This window comes from Bos grunniens, chromosome 28, assembly GCF_055505025.1.
Source record: "Bos grunniens cultivar Pamir isolate PY7600 chromosome 28, Bosgru_T2T1.0, whole genome shotgun sequence".
Lineage (NCBI taxonomy): Eukaryota > Metazoa > Chordata > Mammalia > Artiodactyla > Bovidae > Bos > Bos grunniens.
Window position 1 is genome coordinate 45,257,708 of NC_141192.1, and position 15,595 is coordinate 45,273,302.

The 15,595-nt window shown below is 47.0% G+C and overlaps 1 protein-coding gene across 1 annotated transcript in view; it reads left to right on the forward strand.

The window, feature by feature from the left end:
* LOC147343300 (uncharacterized) overlaps positions 1-15,595 on the forward strand; it is a 154,934-nt gene that overhangs the window by 123,448 nt on the left and 15,891 nt on the right. Inside the window, exon 4 of the mRNA XM_086381684.1 lies at positions 8,395-8,496. Coding sequence (XP_086237810.1) covers positions 8,395-8,496 — 102 coding nt within the window. The remainder of the gene's footprint in view (positions 1-8,394; positions 8,497-15,595) is intronic.

Consider the following 15,595-nt stretch of genomic DNA (forward strand, 5'->3'; position numbering starts at 1 on the left):
CTCTTAATTCAGAATGGTGTGTGAGCCTTGATTGCCTATAAGAGAGACTCATGTTGTCTTTGTGGGGCTCCTGAATGTGTGGAATTAAATTTGTTTTCTCCAGTTAATCTGTCTTATGTCAGTTTAATTGCTAGACCAGCCAGAAGGACCTAGAAGGACAGAGAAAAAATTTCCTCCCTCACAAAATGAAGGAAGGATCCTTTGCAGATGGTATTTTAATCTCCATTCTCACGTCACCCAGAGATTTCTGAATTTTTGTTGTTCCTGGTCTGGATTTCTGTGATGTATCTTAATGTTACTTTGTCCTACTCAGTTTGGTGCTGGTGACTCTGTGTCAGTATTGTTTTGCTCCTGATTTCCAACGGGCTGGTTTTGGGATGCCTTGTATACCCAGCAAGGCAGATTGTCAAGGAGCAAAGAGGAAGGAAGTGGGGTGTCAGGGCACCTGGCTGGTTCTCTGTCCTTTTAGGAAAGTCATCCTTAAGAACTCAGCCCATCTTCTGGGTCAGTGTCATGGGCCAGCCATCCTGACCATACTGTCCAGACGTTTTGTGACAACACATGGACATGCAATTCCAGTAGGTTAAGAGAATACAATGAAAATATCAAATTAAAAAAGCCAAATCTTTTTCTTTGGCAAGAGCCTATTCAAGACCCACAGCATTTGTGACATTTACTTGAGGCTCAGTTCTTTCTTTAAATTCTTCACCAGACTGACTTTTGGTCTGTCTAGCCCTCTTGGCAGTCTAACCATGGCCTGCTTTGCAAGGCTTTTCCCAAAAACTTTACTCCTGCAAATAGATGGTCAAGGCCATGAGGAACGGGGCTCTGCAATGTTTCTTGGACGCCCCCTGCCCGCACCACCCTGTCCCTGCTCCTCCTAAAGCTTTGCCAGGCTCCCAGTCGCCACTCTCACTGCATGTCGGCTTGTTATTCCGAGTGGCGTCTTATTTCATCTGGCTCTGTTTTTGAAATGATCTACTTTCAATCTGGGTCACCTTTTGGGTACAGAGTTTCTGAAGCTTATATAAGAGAACTGGACTATTGTAGGGGGTATGTATACTTTCTTCTTGTGTCCTAATGTTCAGATGAGCTTTTTGAATTTCCTAGAAGGCAAATTAGGAGGAATCTTGAGGGACCTGGGAACTATGGCTTGTGGCCTGGCCCATCATGAATGAATGCCCAGAATAAGGACACAGGCAGAACAGAGTGAACTGGAGTGTGGGTGGGGCTGTTCTCACCCTCCATGCGGGCACCTCACCTTCTCTATGTGAGACATTCAGTGGCTTTCCATGGTAGAGCCACTGATGCCGGGCTGAGCCCGGTGCTAGGAAGGCAAGAGTCTTGTGTGGCTGTACGGAGCTGGGAATGTGAGGTCTAAGAAGCTTACTTGGCTCGGGTTTCAGTGAGCTGTACCCCTTCCTCTCCATAGCCTTCATCTCCACCCCACCATCCGGAGGCTTCCCTTCTGCTGCACCTCCCAGCTTCATCCATGCTCTGACCTATTTTCCCATGATCCTGCCACCCCAGATGGGCTGCAGTTCAGTTCTGGGGCTAAGCACCTGGAGTGAGAGCAGACCCCACAGCTTACAGGCTGGGGTCTCCGGCAAGACTGCTCTGGCTTCTGACTGACCTGCCACAAAGCTGAGAGGTCCCCATGAGCCCCTTAGACTTGATAATTCACTAGAGTGATTTAGAGAACTCAGGAAAGGGCTATAATCTATGTTTACAGTTTTATCATAAAGGATACAAATCAGAAGTGGCCAAATGAAGAGGGCAGGTTCTGACGGGTCGCCAAGTGTTCTCACCCTGGGGAATCAACACACAGCACCTTCCCAGCACATCCAGGAAGCCCACTCAACCTCCGTGTGCAGAGGCTGCATGACCTTGGCATGATGGATTGAATCAGCAGCCACATAACTGGGCTCTATTCAGGCCCCACCCCTTCTTCAAGGTCTGGAGTTTGGTTGATTGGAGGCTTCAGAGCCCCGACCCTCTAATCAATCACACTTTAGGTCTTTCAACCTGACTCCCCCATCCCGGGACTACCTAGGGGCTCCCATGAGTCACCTCATTAGCATAAACTGAAATGTGATGCCTGGATTCATGAATAATACAGACACTCCTGTTACTTGGGAGATTCTGAGTTTGCACTAGAGTCTCCCTCTCTGGAAGCAGGAGCACAGGCCAGTCATATTCTTTATATGATACTATCTTAACCTTCCTGTTTTACCTTCCAGGTTCTAACTCATGTACTAGCCATGATCTTGAGGATGCGTGACATCCTCTAAAGAAGAAAACAACCAGATGCTCCCCTCTCATGATCATTCAGGGCAGATGGGGTCATGCTGCTCTTCCTTGGAGCTGCGGGCACCTCACAGCTGCTGCCTCTGGATCTCTGCGTTGAGCCCTGGGCCCTTGAAGCAGCCTCAGACCCTGGCCAGACGCTGTGGCCAGAGGACCAGATAAAGCAGATGTGGACCCCTGGGGCACATTTTACTGGCAAAAGAAAGGCTTTTGTTGAGGTATAACAGTAACCTGATCTGAGATCTAGAAAGATGAGTTACTGGCTGGGTGATAGAGGCCAAGGCAGAGACAGGAGTGAAGGAGGGAGGGGGCCACGGGCAGTGAAGCAGCCTGGTGAGGAGGTGAGGCAAAGTGGGGACTCGAGGGTGATGAGGGGTCAAGTTTGGGTAACACGGGGACTCTGGCATCAGGAGGTCAGGAGGAGCCAGCAGAACGTTCTATCTTTGCAGGATGGTGCTGGGGGCAGCGTCATACTTTCTGGGCTTCAACCAGCAGGGGGACACAGGGAAAAGATGGGCACCTTTATCTCATAAGCCATCAGCCACCACCAAGCTGGCAGCCCCTTACCTGAATGCCCTGTGTTAGCTGGACACTAACACAGGGCCCCACGGACTCTGTTGCATAAGTGGTTTCCATGTACTGTTGTTTTTCTGCCTGGATTTTTCCATGATGGATGTGATTCATGTGTCATGCTGGGCAGGAGATGGTATTTAAATGTTTCCTGGGTTTGATCTCCATGCAGGCAGCCTGTGCTAAGACTTGGGGTAGGCGCTAAATGGATTTAATTAACTCCAGCATTTGAGCATCACTGTGGGCAGTGAGGTCTGGGGTGGGGGGCACCTGGTGCTTTTAGCCTGGCTGACTCTAGAAATCATCACATTTTGAACTGAAACACGTCCAAGGAGTTTGATGGCAGAGAAGCCAGGGTGAAAAGGGGAGACTGGGAGCCAGGGGTTTCTAATGTTATGCCCACTTTTCCCTGAACCTGGGCAGGTTGTAACATGTTCTTCAGATTTAGCAGCTGCCCAAGGACAGGGTGGAGTGAGGGAGGAGTCTGAGAGTTTACAGAGAGCACCTCAAGGAAATTCTGAGAGCCAGGCCGCCTTCCAGAGAGAAAAGATGCTTTCCCCCCTCTCTGCCGTGACCACGACTGCCTGCACAGGGGCCTCTGAAACACCCTTGACCTTCACTGACCTTCAGCACCTGCTCCAACTTCTTCCTGCTGTGTCTTCCCATTCTGCAAATGCTGGGAAACCAATCTGTCCTTCCCAAAGCCTTTGCATGAGCTGTGAGGTCAGTCCTGCAGACCAGAGACATATGACGAGACTAACTGGAAATGGAGTTGTGGGGAGACAGAGGCAGGGAAAAGGCACATTTTTGCTGACGGGGTCCTGGAAAAAGCCTGAGTCACAGCCCTGGGTCTCTGATTGGATCGTAGCAGGAGGCCAGGCCCCCAGAGCCTGGTCCTGTGGTGCGGCCACGGCAGGTAGACCTGAGGCTCATTCTGGCCTGCATTAGCCTCCCAGCGATCCCATGAGGGGTTCCATTCCCTCCAAGCTGTCCCTTCGTGCTCTACCTGCAGGACAACCCTGAGCCCGCCCTGGCACCTGGGGGCACTTGATCTAGCGGCGGTCGTGGGAGGCTGCCCCGCATCCGGGGCTGGCTTTGTCAGGCGGTCTCGGCCACATGCCACAGGGACCGCCGTGTGGCCTGCCCTGTGGTCTGTTTCCATCTGTGTTCTCTCTCCGTCCCCTCTGCTAACATACAACCAGCAGAGGTAGGCACTGGCTAAGTGGGCAGTGGGGCTGGGACCTGTGAGCCACGGCTCAGGGCTCTGCTGATGTGGGAGTCTCTCTAGACACTGCCTGTCTCTGCTTCACTGTCCTGACCACTCTCCTCCAGGGCTTGAGAATCTTCACTGTTTGATGTTTTATTGTTAGTTGTCCTGTTCATGGAAGCCTTTATGCTTTCTCGGACACTAATTTTTCAGAAAAATCGAATGGTGAGTCTGGTGATTTTATGTCTCTAATTTGCTGGGTTTCAGTTTTCTACAAGAGCAAAAGTAAACACTGAAAGATCTATTTGTCCCTTTGTATAATTAACTTCCCATAGTGGTTAAGGTGGAGGGACAAGGGCGGGGGGAAGACAGGCAAGAGGGAGGAGGCTTTGGAGTCAGGCTGAGCAGCCTTGTTATCTAGGCTCTACCTCTCACTCACTTAGGGCTTCCCTTGTAGCTTAGTCAGTAAATAATCTGCCTGCAATGCAGGAGACCCGGGTTTGATTCCTGGGTCAGGAAGATCCCCTGGAAAAGGAAATGACAACCCACTCCAGTATTCCTGCCTGGAGAATCCCATGGACAGAGGAGCCTGCCAGGCTACAGTCCATGGGGTCGCAAGAGTTGGACACAACTGACTAAACCACCACCACTGCTCACTAGCTGTGTGAGCTGGGCGCAGTAACTAAACCTCTCTGAGCTTCAGTATCCTCATCTATTCTTTGGCTATAGTAACAGTACTGAGCTCACTGGATTGTTATGAAATTCAAAGAAAATAATGCATGTAAAAATATAATAGTGCATGATACTTATGAATAGTGAGTTTTTTAAAAGCTCTTATTGTAATTAGCCTCTATTTCTTTTTAACCTGTAAAATGGACAAACAATAAAATATCCAAAATGAACTAATGTAGAACTGGCTGTAGAGCAAGGAATTTTATAAAAGGCTAACCCAGATGGGCCTTGTCCTGTGGGCTTACTAGCCCAAATAGAAGCTAAAAGGAAGCAATTAGAACAGATTCTGGAAGCAGTTCATGATGGTAAGAAGCAGGTTCTTTTTAAGGGATGTGTTCTGTCTGTCCCTGCCTTTCTACCCACTCCAGAGCCTTCTTCCTCTGGTTGTAGGTGATAACCATGTACAGACTTCAGCAAATGAGCCCTCAGCAAGCCCAGGACCCTCTCCCCACTTACATATGGGGTCTCCTTTGGGATAAAGAAATTCTGGGTCACTAGTCACTAGAAACACGCTGGTGAGTTGGGGATGAAAAACTCCCTGGGTCCACCGGAAGACAGGAAAATCTACTTTGCCAGCTGATTGTATAGACTCCCAAATACTAAAGGTTGGGGAGATTCTTCTCAGTTTTGTACGAAACTATGGAAAGGGATAAAGGAGGGGAAGAAACACACATCTGTCCCTTTATGACTCTTATCTAAATGCTTTTTCAACTTCTTCTAGATCCACAATCATTTTTTTGGGATTCATCTGAATAAATCGAATCCACTCCTTAATGTCAACAATCTCCATCTCAACTTAGCCACAACATGAAGGATGGGCAGAAAGGAAGTTCAAGAAGGCCTTTTTAAAAGTTTAATTGCAGACTTTCTTAACCATCAGAAGTTTGCTTCAGGGCTCATTGAGATCAACCCTCCTGGGGTACCCCACTCCTCCATCTTCCCCCTGGGGTACCCTTTATGGTTCCCAATATGCCAGCCCTCAGAGCTCAATTGTGGGCTGGTCAATCGATCACCATGTTAAGAAGGCAAATGTCTGATCTATTCTGCCATGTTTCCATAAGCTCTGGTACTGTCATTTAGAATTGTTTGTTGAAACGAGCTTCAAGGGGACTTTGTCATCTAAGTTGTTTAATCAAATATAACCCATCTTTAAATTCCTCTTCCTGCCTCTGTTCTCCAGTTACATTTTCCCTCTCCTTTCCCACCCCTGGGCTAACTCCCTCAGGCATCCCCCACCCCCACCATCTCCTCTCAGACACCACAGCCAAGGGAGCCTTCTGCGCCCTTCATTTTGCTGAGCTCCTCATCTTACAAAGCAAACTGGCATCCTCAGACCCTCCTGTGTTCCCTGAAATACTGTCTAGTCAAGTAATGTAACTCAGAAAGATATTTGAAAATAACTTTTCAAGCTCCTTCAAGAATTCTTTCGTTTCTCGTTGCAACACATGGATGCAAATAGCAGATGGAATACATGTTTTCATCTTTAAAGACACCAGATGCTTCTCTCTTTATTTGGTTTTTTATAGTCACACTCCTTTCCCATCTAGCTTTTGTCTGTCCTTCACCTCCCAAATCTTCTAGTTCTGTTTGTCATGAAAACAGCCCTCAGAAATATGAAAACGTGGGCTTTGAGGATGTGCACCCATTTAGGAAGGACAAGCTGGCTTCAAGGATAAGCAGTGTGTTGGGTGCAAGAAGCTCCACTTTTAATACCATGACTTTGGGTTCAGGAAAAAGAATGTGGGTCCCAAGGCCAGGATGTAGCTGGATGCCTTCAGGGGGCTGTGGTGGCTAGCTCTGGGGGAGTCAAGGGCAGGGACCACCAGCTTATATTCTCACAACTAGGGGCATGCAGCAAAGGATGGAAAACTTAGCCATATTTTTTAGGGGAGGAATTAAATCTTCCTAGCTTTATAGCTTGGATAAGACATTAAATTAAGATTCCAAGTTGGTGATGCACTGCCCAGGCCTTGGATGCTCTGTGTGGCTTGTGGGCCACTTTTCTGTCTGTTGATTTAAGTCATTTCACACACATTTATAAAGTGTGGGTTGTGGATAAACCATAACATTTAACACAAGGTATAAATGCCCCATCTTCGAGACCCTCAGGGAATAAAGATTTAGTGAGAGCCAGAGATAAGCTCATACATAATGATGTTCTAAAGAAGAATATAACCACCAAGATGAGATTCTGTGGGGGGACAACAGAAAGGGGCTTGGAAAAGAGTCAAATCACCTCCTTCTGAGGGCAGAGAGGAAGCAAAATCTTACATTTGAGGCCCAAGGAAGTGAGGTAGGAAGGGTTCATTTTCCCAGCATAAATTTGGGGAGTTGAGGAATTTGGGGAGGCAACAATGAAATATTTTATTCATTTATTTTTGTTTTCCCTTTTCATTTAAAAAAAATTTTGTAATTTCTTCTGTATGGCCAGTTGACTCCGTTATACATATATACTTTCTTTATTATATTCTTTTCCAATGACACGTTTTAAAAACCTCTCTGCATGGTTCAAAATTATGTTATTTACATGCGTATTCTATGATATGTATTTTACTTAAAATTTTTTAAGTGAGTATCTTTGTAAATAATTATAAACTGAGTAATTACTGTCCTATTCATAATTCTGTCACTTAAGACAATCTTTTTATGTCAGGTTTCTCTCCATTTTCTTAAGAAATCATTAAACATTTCTTACGAAATTCCCATTATTAGTAGTTTCTTAATGGAAATAGAAAGCAAGCTGACCTAAAAATGTTATCTTGAGACTATAATTGCAAATAAGGCTGAGATTAATTATTAAGGAACCAACCATCTAATCCTTAAAGAGGTTCAGGATTAGCCAGACTCCATCAGCCTTCATGTGTGCTCATGAGAGAATGATTGGGGGGGTTAGGGGTCAGTGGTCAGTTCTCTCCTGTTCTCATGTCAAGGCTGTTATCACATGGGAACAACTGTTTTACCATTCTTTCTTTCTTTCTGAATAGTCATCCCCACTCAGAAAGTTGCAGGGAGGCTGGAGCCCCTGGGTGCCCTGGGAGCCCACACAGAAGAACAGTTTTATTCCAGGAAGATTGGCTTTCCCTCAAGCAGTCAGACTGTTCCAGCTGGCACCATGATGAGACTCTGAATTCCACACGATTGGCTCTGTCACATGGGAAGATGGTTAGGAACACAGATTGTAACCCCTGCCCTGGGGAGTCTGCTCAGGAGAACTCCTCCCAGGTGAGGAGGATCCCATGGGCTTCACTGAGGCCCCCAAATTCATATGCTGAAACCCTACCCACGATGAGATGGTATTTGGAGATGAGGTCTTTGGGAGGAAATGAGGGTCTGCTGAGGTCATGAGGGTGGGGCCCCCATGATGAGATTAGTGTCTTCCTAAGAAGAGGAAGGGCACCAGAGTGCACTCTCTCTTATCTACTGAGTGAGGACACAGTGACAAGGCAGCTGTCTGCAAGCCAGGAAGCGGCCTCCCCAGGACCTGAGTGGGCTGCACCTTGATCTTAGACTTCCAGCCTCCAGACCTGTGAGAGTAAATCCCGATTGTCTAAATCCCTTGACCATGTCATTTGTTACAGAAGCCTGAGCAGGTGAGCACAGAGGATGGGACTGCTCACAGGCCATCTGTCACCTCTGCTTTTCTTGCCACATTTCTGGCCAGAGGCCCAGCCCACCCACAGGTGAGTCCAGGACTCCTAACAGGTGCCAGCTGGGGCTGCAGTGTGATGTTTGCTTGGAACCCTTTACTTATGTAGGGAAGGATCCATGAGGGCGGTGACACAGTGATGCTGGAGGAGTCAAGGAGGGCACCCATCCCAGGGAGCATCATAATGGGCCCCAACCCATGTCCTGCCTCCATCTGCCCCCCTCCTCCTCCACACCTTAGCTTCTCTCTCACCAGCTGCTAGAGATGTTTTCCCCAAAATCTAATCTGACTAGGCCATTCCCCTAAGGGTCCTTTTGATGGACTTGTGAGATGAACAACACCCAGTCATCTACTCTTCAGACATTTATTGAGGCCCAGAGATGGTGTTGTGGGCACTGGAGGGGAGGTGAAGGTCAGGGAGCCCTGGGCCCATTAGCACCAAGGCTTGCAGGAGAGCAGAGGAAGGAGCGTCACTCAGGCTGCTCGTGTGGCTCCTAAGCACCCCCTGCTCTCCAACTTCCTTCCAACTCTGAATGGTGCTTTAACAATAGAGCTCATTCCACCCTTGCCTCTGTGACTTCTGACTTTTCCATCTCTGTTGGGGTCTGAATTCTCCTGTCACAAGGGAGACTTACTGTCCCTTCTGCCTTCAACTCAGCGGTGCCAAGTGAGTGCCCAGAGGCTGTCAGCCCCTCCCCATCCCAGCCCTTCCTCAGTGTGGTCCAGGAAGAACTCACCTCACCAGCTACTCTTCCAGGAGAGAAATACTGTCTCATCCCTCATGATGACCTCATGGGACAGGCACGGAGTAAGCCATGACTCAAAAGCAGTCAAATATTGGGGAATTTTCTGTTCAAGGGCTTCCCTGGTAGCCTAGATGGTGAAGAATCTGCTTGCAGTATAGGAAACCCAGGTTCAACCCCTGGGTTGGAAGGATCTCCCTGAAGAAGGAAATGGTAACCCTCTCCAGTGTTCTTGCCTGGAGAATCCCAGGGGCTGCAGAGCCTGGTGGGCTGCCTTCTATGGAATTGCAGAGTCGGACATGACTGAAGCGACTTACAGCAGCAGCAGCAGTAGGGAGGACGTGGTGGTGGGTAGAGGAGCCGCCATGGTGGAGGTGGTTTAGAGGATGAAGAGAACTAGACCAGGGAAGTGACCGGCAAGACTGGTGCCCAACGTTTGCTATTAATATATTCTCCTGGGGCAGAGAACCTGAAAGTCCTTTTAAACTGTGCCGTCATTCTTTCACCAGCACTGAATCCTCAGCCTCCCAACAGCACGGTGCTGCTGTGCATGACTCTTCTCTCCCCGAGGCTGTGGCTGGAGGGTGGAGATGGGCAGCCACCTCCCCTGTGAAGCGCCGCAGCTGGTGAGTCCTGCTTGCTCCCATCTGCAGTCAGAGGGCAGGCAGAGGGGCTGCACCATCCAACACCAGCGTCTAATTCTTCTGGGCTGGGGGTTTTCATCGTACTCTGTTTTCAGGGTTAATCATTGTTTAAAGAAAGTGTCAAAATGTTTTCCAAACCATGGAAATACAATGCAGCCTCCAGTCCTTATCCAGAGGGCACTGGTCTTGCAAACCATCAAGCACCAGTGAATGAGCACAGCCTTCTCCTCCCTGGACAGTGAGGGGATGTGTCCGCTCAGAGGAGCCCCGGACCCTCCCTCATAAACATGTTTGCTTTTCTCACAAACCCTACACTGGGTGACATGACAGCTTCCCCAGCCCCTTCCTCTCAGAGGCCAGTGGCCTCAGACCCACCCAGCCTCTAGTTTTCACATCCTGTGTCTCCTGCAGCCCTGACATAGGAACAGCTTCTCACACAATGCTTCTCTGAAAGCACTGTGACAGCCTTTCCCTTGAGAACCCTGCCCCTTGCTGATCACGGGCCACCCCTCAGCCTGACCAGGCATCCTACACTGCAAAGCTGATCACTTTTCCCAGGTCACAAAATAATTCTTCATTACCCTCAGGACAAAATCCAAGTTTCCTCATCGTCCCGAGGCTTCCAGTGGCCAGACCTCCCATGCTAAGCTCTCAGTTTTTCCTTCTCACCGCACTGAAAATAGAGCTCTTTTCTGCTTGTGACTTTTGCATGTGCAGCTGTCATGCCTTAGGTGTGTGTCCCCAGCTTGCCAACTCCTTTCCCTCCAGAACCCAGTTTGGAGAGGACCCTATGGAAAGCCTTCCCCATTCCTTGCCCAGCTGGGGAGGTGCCCAGAGGATACACTTCCATGGGGCACTAGGGTGTCCCTCAAGGATGCCTGCCTCAAAAGGTTGCAGCCTTTCATGGGTCTTTCCTCAAGAGCACAGATGTGCAGAGAAGAGCACATAGGAGCAATCAGTCTGTGTGTATTAGGTGAATAGTGATTAGGGTTTGGTGTTATCTACTTAAAAAAAACAAAAACAAAAAAGACCACACAATGTAAAAGCTGTGGGTTGAGTTTATTCCATGTCTTACTGAGGACTATAGTCCAGGAGACAGCCTTTCAGATGAGAAACTGCTCTGAAGAGCTACGGGAGGAAACTGTATACATGTAATTTTGGAGAAGGGGGAACATGAACCCAAGCAGGCATCTCAGCAGAAGGCTGCTTCTGGCTGTGAGGAGCAGACAGCTTACATAATGGTTTTAGAGCTTTTCTAAGTACAGGAAAACACAAGAATCCAAGCTCATAAAATTTTCTTCTGAAAATATCTACTTATCTGAAGGCCTGTTTCTGCCAGTTTTCCCAGAGCACAGGGGACCTCATCCTGATTTCCACCCTGAGCTTCTTGGTCAGTGACTGCAGTGGCCAAGGACTCAACCCTCTGGAGCTGGGTGGCAAGTGACAGTCTTCAGTTGGCAAGTGCTTGATGAAATCAAATACATTGTTAATTGGTTAGGAATATTTTAAGCTGAGAGTGATATAAAGCCTCAAATAACAATGGCTTGGGGAAGAAAAATGTCTCTTGTTACTGTAAAAGTCCCACCCATTGTTTGTCATTGCAGAGGGGGTTACCTGGTGGTGCTGGGGAAGGGACTGCCTCTGGAAGTTCTGACTACAGGCTGTTTTCTTTGCAACCTTCCTAAGAACTTCAAACTCTCTAGATTTCTTTCTGTCTCACTAGTTAGTATAAATTCCAGTCACCTGCAGCTAAGGAGTCTGGCAAACCTTTCACTTGAATCCCAGGAAGATGTCAAGCAACAGAGGGTCTGATTTTCACAAGTAACTGGGGAACTGATAAGATGCAATTTCAGAAGCAGCTGAGATGCTGGAAGCTGATTCCTAGGAGGAGAACTTATCTCTGCTTCCAGCCCTGGCACCCTCAAAGCCTTTTCTCTGTACCAAATATTAACATTAGAAAGAATGACATTTCATAGTGAACTCCTGCCTGATGAACAGAGATTGAGTGACCCAAGTTTGCAGCTTAGAGACTGAGCTGGACTAACCCCGGGAATTAAGCTTGTTTCTGCCGATCCACTGGCTTCCTGGGCTTCCCTGGAAGCTAAGATGGCTGAGCTTCCCAGGTGGCTAAGATGGTAAAGAATGTGCTTGCAGTGCAGGAGACCCAGGTTTAATCCATGGGTTGGAAGGATCCCCTGGAGAAGGGAGTGACTACCCACTCCAGTATTTTTGCCTGGAGAATTACATGGACAGAGGAGCCTTGTGGGCTACAGTCCTTGGGGTTGCAAAGAGCTGGACACGACTGAGTGACTAATACTTTCACTGCCAATCCACGCTGCAAATGCTGACTAAGCCAAGAAAGCCAAAGGAACAGGAAATCCCCACGACAGAGCTAAACCTCTTCTCCCTGGCCAATCCACAAATCTATGAAAATGAAATTTGCCTGCTTGTCTGTGGTTGACACCCTGAGAAGGCCCTGGAGCAAATCTCCTTCACACGGGGAATGGCCAGTTGGCCACGGGCTGAGCCTGAGCTCTCAGTGAACAGGCTGGGGGCAGGTCCAGCAGCTGAAGTTGCAACCCTTGAGGGGGCCCATCACCACCAGCTGTGAGTGGCTGGGAGGCCTGTGCTTGTGGATTTTCTAGCCTTTGAACCACAGCATTTCCACTTGGAAGTTTCAATGATATCTCTTCAGTTCTCTCTTTTTGCTTATTTCTGCATTTTCCCAGAGAGCTGGGGGCCTTTCTGTTCAGTTGAGTTCAGTTGCTCAGTTGCGTCCAACTCTGTGACCCCATGGACTGCAGCAGGCCAGGCTTTCCTGTCCATCACCAACTCCCGGACTTTGCTCAAATTCATGTCCATTGAGTCAGTGATGCCATCCAACCATCTCATTCTCTGTTGTCCCCTTCTCCTCCTGCCTTCAATCTTTCCCAGCATCAGAGTCTTTTCCAATGAGTCCATTCTTCGCATCAGGTGGCCAAAGTATTAGAACCTCAGCTTCAGCATCAGTCTTTCCAATGAATATTCAGGACTGATTTCCTTAGGACTGACTGGTTTGATCTTCTCACAGTCCAAGGGATTCTCAAGAGTCTTCTCCAACACCACAGTTCAAAATCATCAATTCTTTGATGCTCAGCTTTCTTTATGGTCCAACTCTCACATCCGTACATGACTACTGGAAAAACGATAGCTTTGACTATATGGACCTTTGTTGGTTAAGTAGTATCTCTGCTTTTTAATACTCTGTCTAGGTTGGTAACAGCTTTTCTTCCAAGGAGCAAGCGTCTTTTTATTTCATGGCTACAGTCACTATCTGTAGTGATTTTGGAGCCCCCCCAAACAGTCTCTCACTGTTTCCATTGTCTCCCCATTTATTTGCCATGAAGTGATGGGACTGGATGCCATGATCTTCACTTTTTGAATGTTGAGTTTTAAGTCAGCTTTTTCACTCTCCTCTTTCACTTTCATCAAGAGGCTCTTTAGTTCCTCTTTGCTTTCTGCTATAAGGGTGGTCAGAATGTGGTCCACTGGAGAAGGGAATGGCAAACCACTTCAGTATTCTTGCCTTGAGAACCCCAGGAACAGTATGAAAAGGCAAAATGATAGGATACTGAAAGAGAAACTCCCCAGGTCAATAGGTGCCCAGTATGCTACTGGAGATTAGTGGAGAAATAATTCCAGAAAGAATGAAGGGATGGAGCCAAGGCAAAAAGAATTCCCAGCTGTGGATGTGACTGGTGATAGAAGCAAGGTCCGATGCTGTAAAGAGCAATATTGCATAGGAACCTGGAATGTCAGGTCCACGAATCAAGGCAAATTGGAAGTGGTCAAACAAGAGATGGCAAGAGTGAATGTCGACATTCTAGGAATCAGCAAACTGAAATGGACTGGAGTGGGTGAATTTAACTCAGATGACCATTATATCTACTACTGTGGGCAGGAATCCCTCAGAAGAAATGGAGTGGCCATCATGGTCAACAAAAGAGTCCGAAATGCAGTACTTGGATGCAATCTCAAAAACTACAGAATGATCTCTGTTAGTTTCCAAGGCAAACCATTCAATATCACAGTAATCCAAGTCTATGCCCCAACAAGTAACGGTGAAGAAGCTGAAGTTGAATGGTTCTATGAAGACCTACAAGACCTTTTAGAACTAACACCCCAAAAAGATGTCCTTTTCATTATAGGGGACTGGAATGCAAAAGTAGGAAATCAAGAAACACCTGGAGTAACGGGCAAATATGGCCTTGGAATATGGAATGAAGCAGGGCAAAGACTGATAGAGTTTTGCCAAGAAAATGCACTGGTCATAGCAAACACCCTCTTCCAACAACACAAGAGAAGACTCTACACATGGACATTACCAGATGGTCAACACCGAAATCAGATTGATTATATTCTTTGCAGCCAAAGATGGAGAAGCTCTATACAGTCAGCAAAAACAAGACCAGGAGCTGACTGTGGCTCAGACCATGAACTCCTTATTGCCAAATTCAGACTTAAATTGAAGAAAGTAAGGGAAACCACTAGACCATTCAGGTATGACCTAAATCAAATCCCTTATGATTATACAGTGGAAGTGAGAAATAGATTTAAGAGCCTAGATCTGATAGATAGAGTGCCAGATGAACTATGGAATGAGGTTCGTGACATTGTACAGGAGACAGGGATCAAGACCATTCCCATAGAAAAGAAATGCAAAAAAGCAAAATGGCTGTCTGGGGAGGCCTTACAAATAGCTGTGAAAAGAAGAGAAGTGAAAAGCAAAGAAGAAAAGGAAAGATATAAACATCTGAATGCAGAGTTCCAAAGAATAGCAAGAAGAGATAAGAAAGCCTTCTTCAGTGATCAATGCAAAGAAATAGAGGAAAACAACAGAATGGGAAAGACTAGAGATCTCTTCAAGAAAATCAGAGATACCAAAGGAACATTTCATGCAAAGATGGGCTTGATAAAGGACAGAAATGGTATGGACCTAAAAGAAGCAGAAGATATTAAAAAGAGGTGGCAAGAATACACAGAAGAACTGTACAAAAAAGATCTTCACAACCCAGATAATCACGATGGTGTGATCACTGACCTAGAGCAGACATCCTGGAATGTGAAATCAAGTGGGCCTTAGAAAGCATCACTACGAACAAAGATAGTGGAGGTGATGGAATTCCAGTTAAGCTATTCCAAATCCTGAAAGATGATGCTGTGAAAGTGCTACACTCAATATGCCAGCAAATTTGGAAAACTCAGCAGTGACCACAGGACTGAAAAAGGTCAGTTTTCATTCCAATCCCAAAGAAAGGCAATGCCAAAGAATGTTCAAACTACCGCACAATTGCACTCATCTCACACGCTAGTAAAGTAATGCTCAAAATTCTCCAAGCCAGGCTTCAGCAATATGTGAACCATGAACTTCCTGATGTTCAAGCTGGTTTTAGAAAAGGCAGAGGAACCAGAGATCAAATTGCCAACATCTGCTGGATCATGGAAAAAGCAAGAGAGTTCCAGAAAAACATCTATTTCTGCTTTATTGACTATGCCAAAGCCTTTGACTGTGTGGATCACAATAAACTGTGGAAAATTCTGAAAGAGATGGGAATACCAGACCACCTGACCTGCCTGTTGAGAAATCTGTATGCAGGTCAGGAAGCAACAGTCAGAACTGGACATGGAACAGCAGACTGGTTCCAAATAGGAAAAGGAGTTCGTCAAGGCTGTATATTGCCACCCTGTTTATTTAACTTATATGCAG